At 39.2% G+C, this 12,689-nt stretch overlaps 1 protein-coding gene across 8 annotated transcripts in view; it reads left to right on the top strand.

Moving 5' to 3' along the window:
* Nucleotides 1–11,013, top strand: part of cspg5a (chondroitin sulfate proteoglycan 5a) — a 69,742-nt gene extending 58,729 nt beyond the window's left edge. For 4 of the 8 annotated variants that reach the window (XM_035908158.2, XM_006791809.3, XM_006791810.3 and 1 more), the window contains exon 5: nucleotides 9,981–11,013. In XM_035908158.2, the coding sequence (XP_035764051.2) occupies nucleotides 9,981–10,148 (168 nt within the window). In that variant the 3' untranslated portion in view covers nucleotides 10,149–11,013. Of the gene's footprint in view, nucleotides 1–2,523; nucleotides 2,581–6,675; nucleotides 6,778–9,980 lie in introns of all 8 variants that reach the window. The other 4 variants (XM_087848431.1, XM_035908157.2, XM_006791811.3 and 1 more) reach the window with 2 other exon arrangements.
* The last annotated feature ends 1,676 nt before the right edge of the window (nucleotides 11,014–12,689 follow it).

Here is a 12,689-nt window from a genome sequence, read left to right as displayed (position 1 = left end):
AATGAGAAAAGCTAATTTGATTGAAACTTGAAGAATACGCCTTTTTGAAACACCTCCTGTTGTGGATCGTCATGTCTACAATGTCTTTACAATGTGAAACAAGTTTCTCATTAACCAACACAAAGGTCCCGCATGTCATACAAATGCTGTTCTCAAAATCACTGACAAGCTACAAATATGTGAAATTAGATGTCTGCTGTTAGGTTATGGACTGCAATGAATCATAGAAATAAATACCCAAGGGGTAACTGAGCCCTTGCAGCCCGTTACCATTGCAACACAACTCTTGTAAAGGCTTATAGTGTGGTGGTGTAGTGCTTATTTATCCTATTTTGCAACATAGCATAGTTCAAGTACAATGAAAACTTGAAATAGTGAGAATGGCTGGAAATAACCTATAATTTCTTATCTTAGGCAAAGTCTAAAACAGTTCCCTAATTTATTTTGTCTGAGTAGTGTCCAAAAAACACTGATTTCCTGAAACCTGAATGTTTATGGACTGTTTTCATAATGCAGCTGCAAACTGAGCCACCGCCCTGATTACTATAAGAAAAAAACCAAAAACTCCCCTCTGTGACCCCTCCCTATCCCATCTCTTTCTGATCACCTCTTGCATCAGGATGTCATGGCATGCCTGCTCTGTCGCTAATATGCGCCACCCAGTGGCCATATCAGCCACCGCAGCTTTGCTTTGCTGCTAAGAAATCTGTACTTTTAACAAATTGTCTGCTTGACTTGTTTATCCTGAAAGTGGGCGGGGAAATGGGAGGGTTTTCTGGATTTCTGGGGGAGGAGAAATGGGGAAAGGATTCCCAGAACCAGGTAAGCTTTTAGGGGATATTTGCTGGACATGGTTGGGGTTATCAGGATAAACATCTGAGATGCAACGTCTCGCTGCTGCCTGAAGGAGGCAGCAGAGATTCGACAGGTGCCTCACTAACTGAAGCATGGGTAGCTTGTAGAGCTAACGCTAACGTTGTAGCAGCATGGGTAGTTGTAGTGCTACAACTGGTAAAGAGTTTGTTTTGTTTTCAGATTTGAAACCTTTTGAAAATGTGGTACCACCCTCTAACAACTTCGTAGGTTTTTTCGGGTTTTTTTGTTTTTTTGTTTTTACTTTATGATTCTCTTTAATATTATGCGACAGCATAGGCTAGCAGTTAGCAGTTTTTAGATGGAAAACTGTCACAACCATTCATTGTAACCACACCTAAATACCATTTACCATTTATAACCCTGAAATATCTAAAAACTCAAACCAGTAAAAAAAAAAAAAACATCATCGTATTCTAACATCATCTCTTAGCTCTCCTTCCTAACTCAGGACAACCCATCAAACCCTGCAAATTACCTCTCATCCATTGGGTTGAATAGTATTTGTAAACTGTTTGCACAATTTAAGCTAAACTGTGAGATCTACAAATAATTCTGACGACTATGTATAGTACACGTTTCTGATGCAGTGTCATACATATCACTGACTTATAGCTGGTGAAAATGAACCAAGAAATGCAGGATTTTGCCAGAGAAGACAGTGAAAAAAGAAACCACAGGCTAGCAAACATGGAAATGTAAAAATGCCTTTAGCACTGTTGTGCAAATATTTTCCATCACAGTATTTGGTGAGGAGGATAATATTTATTTACAAAAATATACCTTTAAGCACAAGGCCGGGTTACGATCACCGTAGCAATGTCAGGCTTCACATATTTATCCTGCAGGTCTATTAATTTATATTTGTATTCTGAATTAAGATTTCCAGTGTTTCGAATGAACGTTTAATAAAAAAAATGCTAGTGCTATTGAGAGTGAGGGTGTCCAAGGGTAAAAGAAATAAATCAGAATATTGCAAGTGATTATTAAATCATTTACTTATGTAACTGATTTCCTTCTCTAGTATCTTACAGTATCTTAAAGTTTCCAACTACTATTCAACCCAGATTAATTTTGCAACAGGTTTGCCAACCACATACAAAACTGACCTTTCCATATGAACTTACCCAAACCAAAAACCACACGAACTCACCAGTTTTCCCCAAATAAACCCCAAATAATCCTCTAATAAAGCAAATACCCTGAATTCCCTTCCAAACTAACAGCGTAGTGTTTCTGCTATGAAGGCTGAGACCTGAACAGAAATATCCAAAACTGTACGTACTGTGGTGATACAGAGTTACAACCAGGCAGCACCAGAGTCCGCATCTGTAGCCAGCTGGGAATATCAGCTGACATCCGAGAGGAAGTCTAGTTACTCCTACTATTGGTCTCTGTCTCCAGTGCTCCATCTCTCTCTCTGTTTTATCTGTCTCTATCTCTTCCTGTCTGCCTCCCTCTTCTCCCTCTGCCTCTCTTGCCACTTAATCTCTCTGTATCACCTCTGATCTGCCGTGCCTCTCGCTACTTCTCTTTCCTTCTTTCCGCTTCACCCTCCTTCTTTCTCTGTCCGTCCTTATCTGTCTTTCTGAGGATGCCTTGTATGGTTTTTGAGGAGTATAACCCTTTGCCCCATCCCCCTCCCCTCAGAAAACCATGAGCAGATACACCTGGGAGTGTAAGACCAAAGAGGAGTCCGACTGTGAGGTAAGATCGAATCCCAAATGTTAGATAGTCCCGATCCTCTCTTCCGCCTTCCCAAACAGCTCTTTCATTGTTACTGTGGCCCTGTCAATCACCCTTTTCAACTATCAGTGAATCAATCTGAGCCTTTCCCACCCACAAAATCAATAAAAGCCAAAATAAAAAGGGATAGTAAAGTCAGAAAAACATGCTATGTTAGAGCAGAACACACAACTAAAATTAACAAAGACAGCCAATATTTAGTGTTGACCTGACAAATTTACATTTGGTAAACTTTGAGCTCCATTTAATATTCATAAGGATTAAAAGTATGGCTTTATATAATATAATTATATAACCCTTATTTTTCCAGCTTTTATGGTCCTCAGGTGTTTATTTTGGTTTTGTTTTTGTTTTTTTAAGCAGTGTTAGCATGTGTTAGCCAAATGGATGCAAACATAACTTATTTGGTAGCATTAAACTGACAGTTTTTTAAAGGGCAAAAAAAAAAGCATTTAATTTTGACTTGTGTAGGTAATTACTTTTGGCTACTGCCTTATTTCCCGAGAGGTCGCCACAGTGGACAGATCAGATTGGTTAGATTTTACACCAGATGCCCTTCCTGATGCAAACCTCCCATTTATCCAGGCTTGAGACTGGCACTAGGACTCGTGGGTCACACTAACTCATGAAGGCCCTGCGAGTTTATGGCATATTTAAATATATATAGATATATATTATATCTAATATTACATAAATATTACATATTTAAATTTCAAATTTGAGGGGCTCTACACTAATATTCTACTTCAAGATTTTGAAAAAAATTGCTAGCTAGCTCATGAAAATAGAGCAATGTCTTCTTTGAATGCAAAGCTTCATTTATTTTCAGTTTTTAAGACAGAAAAAAGAATATTTTAGATATGCCGGCTTTAATCTGACTATTCTTTTGTTAATCTGTCACATGAAATTTTATGAAAGTGTGATACTAAAGTAGCGCTTTAACCTTTTTAAAGCATTTTTTGTAACACATAGCATTTAAATTGGTTACGTTTTTTTCTGTTTTTTATATTTAAAAATGAAAAAACAAAATTATTGCAGATGCTTTAAGCGATCTGATATAATTTAATTATTTACCATTAGGTGATTCCTGGAGCTCATGGTTTACCCAGAGTTTTCTAGAATAAAAGAGTGAGTACTGTGAAATTAGAATTAAATGGAAAATCTATGGAAACCAGTAAAGAACGTTGCTCTGGAAGAAGAAAAAAATCACAACGTAAATAAAACAAGATCAGTTAACACAATGCAACCAACAGCCAAAAGGATAGTTCCTCCAGCAATAAAGATCCAACGCCTAGAAGTTAAAAAAATCCAGTCTAACAAAGGCATAAAAACAGCATCGCTGCTGCCACAAGGAGCTGCTGACCTTGTGAGGTCCTTGTCACATGTCCAGACAGCCACTGTACCACCTCCATAACACACAAAGGCGCACATGCTGAGGCTTTAATGGAAGAAGAAATACCATTCAGAAAAAGACGAATTTACAGAGAAATTGAACCCCCTTACACAATGCCATTTCTGCACAATAACACAAAAAACACTCAAAGTTTCCCGGCAGTAATAGAACGCATTGTGTTTCATTCACCGTGGTAGATTGAACCCACTTGTCCCTAATCTTCCCCTCACAGCAATTCAGCAGAGTCCAGCCACACAGTTTTCTCTGCAGCAAACCCTGAAATGAAATTGTTTTCTGTCAATACTAAATAAATTCCACACAGAAAATGAGTTGACCAGGCAGAGCTGGCTGTAATTTCTAAGAGGATTTCATTTCCACTGACTGAATTGGCTCTCAGACTGACTTATCATAACAGAATTAACCTGAAGTGCAAAGGCTGCAGGTTTGATGTGTAAATCAGCAAAAAAAAATACTAAATACTCTCTTTAAAAATGATTTCATTCTTATGATCCTTTGTGCAGAGTGTGATCCATATGGTCTTAAAACAACAAATTCTGCGATTAATCTTTGATCTCGATAATAAAGTAGATAGTCGAAAATTTCTGACTTTAAATTTGACTTCTCTGTAGGTCATTGTGACAGCCGTGAACTGTTGTTGCTATGGTTCATGTGACTGTTCAAATTGTTCGAGAAAGGACGCAGCTTTAGAATCACTTAAATAAATAAATAATAAAAAGGTAAGTGTGAGTGCATACAGATACTTAACCATTTGCAGTAATAAAATCCAAAGAAATTGTTCTTTTATGATTAATTCTACTAATAATTATTTGTTGGTAAGACCCAACTTCCTATTCAGTGACTTGTTTCGTTAGGGGAATTCACACCACTTCAGCACAGGCCTTTAAAAGACATAAGACTATATGATGTTTGCCCCTCCCAGAGTCTGCTCCTGCAACTTTCTTCCTGTTAAAAGGGAGTTTTTCTCCTTCCCACTATCACCAAGTGCTTGCTCATAGGGAGTCATCTCATTGCTGGGGGTTCTCTGTATTATTTCAGGATCTTTATCTTACAATATGAAGCACCTTTAGGCGACTGTTGTTGTGATTTGGCACTATGTAAATGAAACTGAATTGAATTGATAAAATGCATACAATGTAGCATATGATTAAAACTCAAAATACAAGATCCAAGTCAGGATGTTGGAGCGATGCTTGCCATGCTATTCCTTTTTGGATTAGTCACACAGTCACAGCCGCATTGTGCAGTGTCCCGACTGCCTGCCTCACCCTGTGCTTCCCCCTAACTCTGCACAGTCCTTATATAGACACATATCCACTCAGGGGCAAACATCAGTCAGTAAACTCAAACAGCTATGTATACACATGCGTGGTGGCATTCCTTTTAATACAAGCAGGCAAATATTAGTAGACACACATGCATTCCAGTTCAAATATTTTAATATGATGTGTGTTCATGCATAATGCTAATGCTAAAACACACAAAGGTGTATTGACTGTTAAACACTGTTAATCAGCTGCAGAGAAAAAACTGAAGAAAATATTGATACATAAATACAACACCATCAAAATGTTTTGTAGCTAAAACACTAAATCCTTAAATTCAGGTCTCTGACAAGATCCAAAACATATTTACTCTTTTACTTAACAAAAACCCTCTATGTTTATTATTTAAATATTTCTGACTTTGGCAACCATAAATAGTGTGGGAGTAGGGCAAGTGTGGAGAGGCTTAGGATTTATCATTTAATAATGACCAAAGAGTATTTATGTCAGGTTAGGTAGGGGTGGAGAGAGGTCGCAAATGCAGGACTCTTAATGGTGATGTAAACCCAGAAACACAAAGTTCAAATGTGAAACCAAAATAGGTCCAAAAACCGAAACACAAGGACTAGTGAAACACATGGAGGGGACATAGGGAGGCTTTATAGACATATACATGAGGGGCATTGAAGATTTGGCACAGACTGAAACTTATAACAATCTGAAAGGAGGGAAAGGAACAAAAGCATAACAAGATTTGAGAGAAAACTAAGTAAAACAGGAAATAACTGAAAGACAGAAAGACTAACACCGAGACACGAAGACTGACACTAAACATTATGACAGAGACAGAGGAACACAAACGCAGAGAAATAAGAGGTACCAAAGCAAAAAAGAAACCCAACAAACCCAAAATATACAACAGGAACCAACTCAAATACATTACAAAACCATAAACATTCATTTTGTTTAGAATTAAGTGAAATTCATCCTAACTAGTACGGGTATGTCACCACCTAATTTAGCAACAACGGCAAAAAAGATCACAGACTTCTCTAAGTTTTATTATATTAAAATTACAGTGACTGCAAATGAATCTTAAGTGCAATATTCATTTATTTCCCAAAGCTTTCATGCAATTTGCAGGACCATTAAACTAAATTGGAATCCAGTACACAAGAGAAGGACGTCAGGAACTGTCCATGTGCCTCTATCATCATCATCATCATCATCAAAGCCCTGTTTTTCTCTGTTCCCACTCTCCCAAAATGAAACCCACTCAAAAGTCCTGATGACTCTGTGACTGCTGCCCACTCAATGCCCACACCCCTCTCCACCCATGCACTAAAACATTGAAATCCAACAAACACAAACATTTTACAGTTTCACGCTGACGGGAGGAAAGAGGGCCCCTATCCCGTAACCATGGAAGTGACGTATCCACACGTCTTGCCTGAAGTTACTATCTAGGCCAGCAGCCATCGGGTAAATGCTCTCACTGCTCTTCCTTTCTAAAAAAGTGCCATTGAATTTAAACACAAACGTTCAATTAGGGGGTGTTTGTGAATGGCACAGGCCCCAGGGTCTGGAATTTGATGTGTGCGTGCGCACGTGTTTGAATGAATGTGTCTATCTCGACATACTCTGTTTGTGCTTGCCTGTACGGGTGCGCCCTTGCGGTTGTGAGTGTGACAGAGAGGCTCCGGCTGACGCCCCAGGATGCCTCAGCTCAGTAGGGTCGATGATGCCATGCAAAATTAATGGAAGCTAAGAGGCTGGAAAACTGAGCTAAAATAGACTCTGCAATCAATTTTTCCCCTCTGACCTTAATTAAATTCAGATGAATTAAACTGAAACCTCTAAACACAACAGTTTTCTCCCCCGGTGGGTATGTATGACGGTGGTACCCACAGATAATCAAACAGGGTTAGTTTACTTTTGTTCATTTTCTTGTGTTTTGGGACACTAAATGGTCACGGTGGAGGTGAAGCAGGAAGACGCTGGGTGCACTGCATGAGCGGTCATCACTGTCCATGGGGTGTATTGTAAGGGTTTTGCATGTGGATGTGCATGTGCTTCCTGGGATGCCTGAAGGTGTAAGGAGGGCGGGTGGATGGTGTCGCTCATGCAGCTCACCTCAGCGTCGCCTCAACCAAACACAACATACCAACCAAGCATGATAAACAGCAGAGCTTTTAAACCACTGAAATGGCTGCTACTACAATTATTTTTGTCACCAGCATTTTTCTGTAATCACTTTTTGTTTATAACACACTCTAATGAAGATAGGTGTAAACTGATTATCATAGATTATTGTATTTGTTTCTAATATAAAACTTTTAGTTGTAAATATTTTATAAATGCTAGAAATTACAACCTTTTTATTACATGCTTACATTATGATAGCATTCGAGCGTTTTTTTAAACTAGTCACAAAATATTATATAGGCTGTATACTAAATGTTATGAATGTTTTATTTTGCTTATGAATTTCAGATTGAAGAGGTTAAAGTGAAGAATTATCATGCATTATGGATGCTCACCATATTATTCCAATTTTCAAATCTAGCTGACCTTTTAAGTCCTTAGCCACACAGGCCTATAGAAGAGCCAGTGTGACAGAAGTGTGCCAACCCCTGGTATTCAGAGGCTGCAAGGGGAAAATGTGTGTTTCCCAGTTGGCAACTGGTTGCTGGAGGTTGCTGGCTGTCATTAGGTGAAATTGGTCACAAATAGCGTGCTGGATCAAAAACCTCCTTACAGTTGCTTTGATTGCACCAACATGTTTCAAAAGGGTGCTGCAACTTTAAAAAAACAACTTTTACTTTGAAGCTAAACATTTTCTTTTTCTCTGTTTTTAGTGTTGCACTTTCTCAGCTCTGCAAGTAAGTTGAGTATTTGCAGACATCTTTAAGACATCTTACCTGCAAACTAGGGCTAACTATGGCAATCTACCAGCAACCAAGGAAATCACAAGGAGGCTGTTGGTGCAGTACTGTATATCTCTTTATGACCAATTTCACTGTCAGCAACTACTCGTCAACTAACAAAGAATATGCATTTTTCTCTAGCAACCTGTAGTTGCCAGGGAGTCCCTGACTTGTCTTTAGACCTGCATAACTGAGGCTGTTGCAACCGATTTCCCAGCAACTGCCAACAACCATTCAGCAGTCGGGAAATACACAGTTTTCCCTAGTAACTGGTGATTGCCAGAGTGTCAAGGACCGGTTTCTCTGTGACTGGTCCCAAAACGTGCTTGAATATATACTCATCACAGCAAAACGTATGTTGGTTTCATGGCAAATAGGTGGGGGGAAATGGTTCTTGCTACTTAAACCTTAACAATTGTTGCTTTATGTTTCCAGTAACCTGTGGCAGGTAAATCGAATTCAGTCATCATTATTTCACAATTCTGACACAAGATTTAGCTGAGATTCTGTTTCAGTGCACGAAATTAAAGAAAAATCAATGAATGCCCATAGTGAGCAGTTCACTTGCATTTTATTTTTAAACATGGATAAAATACATATTAAATCTTAAACGCTTATACATGGTCACACAGAGCTCCCACACATACATAAATTCAAGTGAACTTTTTGTTCCATTCAGGGTGCCGATCTGGCACAATGGAGCCCCCCACACACATTCACACGTACACTGATATATGCACAAAGCATCTGTCAGCTTCCCATGCTCTACACACAAGAAAGGGCATTTGGCCTTCTACGCTTGTGAAAACCTAAAATTACATTACATGCATTTTCATTTATATTTTGCTGTTTTGAGTATATCCTTATTTCACCTCTCACACCTGTGCTCTTCTGTCCAAGCACTGATAAATGTCAGTTCACAGTTAACCATTAAGTGCAGACAAAAAAATCAATCAATCAATCAATCAATACCTATCTTTACTTTTATGTATTATTTGATGTAGTACTGATTGTATTATTTTTGGAAGTCATTAGATCCAACTTTAAAAGAAAAAGAAAAAGGTAAACACAGCAGCAGTTTGGTCCTTTAAAGCACCACAGTAGAACATGACAATTTGTTTCCATGCATGAAATTAAAGACAAATTAAAACTTATGAAAAATGTGTTGAGCCAACGCTCATTTTTGTTTTCTTTAAGTTTGTAGCTAGAATAGGAATGTTAGTATTGGATGATTCAGTAAAATAAATATTTAGGTTCAGTGCCAGTGCTGACGTCTCAGAATCATGAATCATGAATTAATTTTTCTGAAAAATACACTATGGCGAGTGTGTCTCACTGAAAAACTCTTGAAAAATGCTTGGTCAACATTATGGAAAATGTGGGTTTTAATAATGTAAACTGCTGAATAGTGGCTGGATGTAGCCATATATCGATTTGCCACTCCAACCTCCACATTCTTTCCTTGCCTTGGTACATAAAGCACAAAATATTTCCTAAACTGGCACTGAATGCTGGCATTGGGCATAAATTGTTAATACAGAATTACTTAATATGGAACGATTGGTAATCTGTTTGCTGAAGAATCCTCGTGATAAAGAAAGTCCACTCTTTTCTTTTGCAGAAAGTTTAAATGAACTCAGAAGCAGTTCTCGACCAATAAGCAGGGTTGTAACTAAAAATCAGACTGATGGTTGATTGATTTCTTTGGTTCTAACTGTAATTTATTCCCCCACTCCTCCTCCACCCCTTCTTGGGTAGGATGATCCTAATTCCCAGAACAAGCTGGAGGACCCGGTGAAGGCCCCGCCCAAGGAGGATGACTCCCTCAACATCCACAACTCTCTGACCCCCAAACACGAGAACCACAAGGTCCTGGGCGAGGAGAACTCCTCGGAGGTAAACTCACTGCAGAACAACATGATGTGAAACAAAACAACCCCAGCAACCCATCAGTCCAACATCGAAAAACGACAAGGTGCGCCGGCAATGGGTGCCCGCAAACCCCTCCCTGCTCGCTGTCCATCCGCTGCCGTGTGCACCTAAGTGGTCCAACCAACCAACCAATCAGCCAGCCTGCCAGCCAGCCAATATACCAGCCAACCAACACAGTCTGTACCCGTTTCCAACACGGCAACACTGCCACAAAGCGGCCCCAAGTCGCCGCAAAAATCATACACGACCATCGCCGCCGTCACTGCCCCAGGTGAAAGTAACCCCACCCCCACCAATTGCACCCTGCCGCTGCCCTGCAACACCCCCCTACATCCAGCCACACCCCTGTTTCGCAGCCCCTTGTTACCCCCTTGTTGCTGTCACTCTACTGTCCCTTATCTTTCTTACCTACACACACACACACACACACACATAAGAAGCATACACCCACTGTGAAAAGATGACGACATAGCCACACTTATATGTATACATACACACACACATAGACACACCCTCCCCCTGCCTGCATTGGTGTATTTTGTAAAAAGAAAGAAATCATACAGAAGTTTAAAACATACGTAAAACGTCAATGTAAAAAAAAAAAAAAGTTAAGATAAAGCTACTGAGAGGTTTTGATGTTTGTCTGACTAATCCAGTGAGTATGTATAAATATTGGAGAAAAAATGCTTGGATTGATTTAAAAGAAGCAACACAATGTGTCTTGGTTTTCATTGATGTGATTTCTAATCCTTTGATGTACTTGTTTTTTTGTTTGTTTTTTTGTACTTTTTTGGGATTTCGAACAGAGAATAAACAAACAAGATTCAGACAGTTGTTGAAATAAACCTTTTTAACATGACCTCTTTGGGTCCTGTGTTTTACCTCAGTGTCGCCTCCCCCTTTTCTTACCCCTGAATTCCAACGCTCTGTGCATGGCTTTGAACGCAGCTTCTTCAGTCCTTGTCATAAATGTACTTCCTTGGTTACGCAGTCAGGTTGGGGAGTCTGATCCGCTTCACTACAATTAATAGTTATTTTCAAAAAGCACAGATTATGTCTAATATTGATATTTAGTATCACATATAAGCCTAAGTGGCTGTTAGATGCTGACATATATTTCACAAGAAATCACAGCTCCACCTATTAGCTTTCACACACATCCCATGGCCTTAATCTGTAGACTGAGGTGTCTCAGTCATCCTGGTTTAAGTGGTGTGCCTTGAATATAACTGCAAACTTTATGTAGCGACTGAAATAGTTTGATTTGCTGTAGGCGAAGAGGACGACCTTTGTTCCTGTACGGGTCATTGTGATTTTCTAACCTTAGTGTAAAATTTCAAAAACAAACAAACAAAGAATTTTTTAAAATTTGTGATTTCTGTAATTTAACAAAATTTAGCAGAAAGCTCTTTAAGGTAGGATGGACGTTAGGGTGGGAACAAAACACCAGGATTTGAATGATAAATTCTAGGACTATACACACCAGTCAATCCTGAGGTATGATGTGTGTAATCTAGTTTATTCCAGACAAATATAAATAAAAGTAGAGTTGTAGATGAAAAGGAAGTTGGAGGAAAAGGTGGGTTAATTGTTCCATAATTGTGTTTTTTGATGATGTAGGAAGTTTCAACATGTAAGATTTTGACATTAACAAAAACATTTGATGCAGAAATTGCTTATTTTCTATTACAAAGATAGATGGATGAAAATAAAACATCAGAGATGTGACGATGTTACTGGCATTTTGGTCCACTGTTACAAAAATTGCCCTCACAGCACATAAATCATGACAACAAACACCAGGAACCAGTCTGCTGCTTTTGCATGCTTCCTGCCTCCAGAGACGCTTCCCTGTTTCCAGCTGGACACACACACCATGCAGACATGCTCACGCTTGTGAATAAATAACACTTCGGGATGAAAACCCCCCACATCTGCTGCATTCACATGTACCGTAAAATCTGCTATAGACAAAAAACAGTGCAATACAAAGGAAATTATAACGATAGCTTTTGGTTGACAAAATATTTTTATTTTTTATTTTTCAGACAGTTCTTAAAAATAATCCCTCAATGTTTACACACAATTCCAGTGTTTCAGCTCTACTTTAGTAAATCTTGTATTTTTTTCAGATGCCCCCACATATTCACCGGTCCACGGCAGACCCAGTGGCATTTTGATAATTTTTTATTAATCCCTTTACGGTTGCTGTACATTTGCACTCAGAGCTGCAGCTCTCCCGCTGCCAGCTCAACATAACAACCAACAAACACAGCACCCATTACAATATTTAAGTCGGCGGGGCATGATTGCAGACGCCGTGCAGGTGCGTCCGCCTTCCCTGCACGGCACCGCAGGCCACGCCCCACCACAACCATCCACCCCTTGCTGATCACATCTGGTTTCAAAACATGAAAATGGCACTGGCTTCACAATTTGGTTCCAAGAACCACTGGGTTACCCAGGGCTGCGTTCATATTTTATATAAAGCCTCCCACAGGCTGGTACACCTCCAGTCCACCCATGAAAAGACAA

The sequence above is a fragment of the Neolamprologus brichardi genome, chromosome 11 (assembly GCF_056152115.1).
Source record: "Neolamprologus brichardi isolate AB-2024 chromosome 11, ASM5615211v1, whole genome shotgun sequence".
Classification (NCBI taxonomy): Eukaryota; Metazoa; Chordata; class Actinopteri; order Cichliformes; family Cichlidae; genus Neolamprologus; species Neolamprologus brichardi.
The sequence above is the reverse complement of the archived record's forward strand: the minus strand, read 5'-3'. Positions and strand labels throughout refer to the sequence as shown.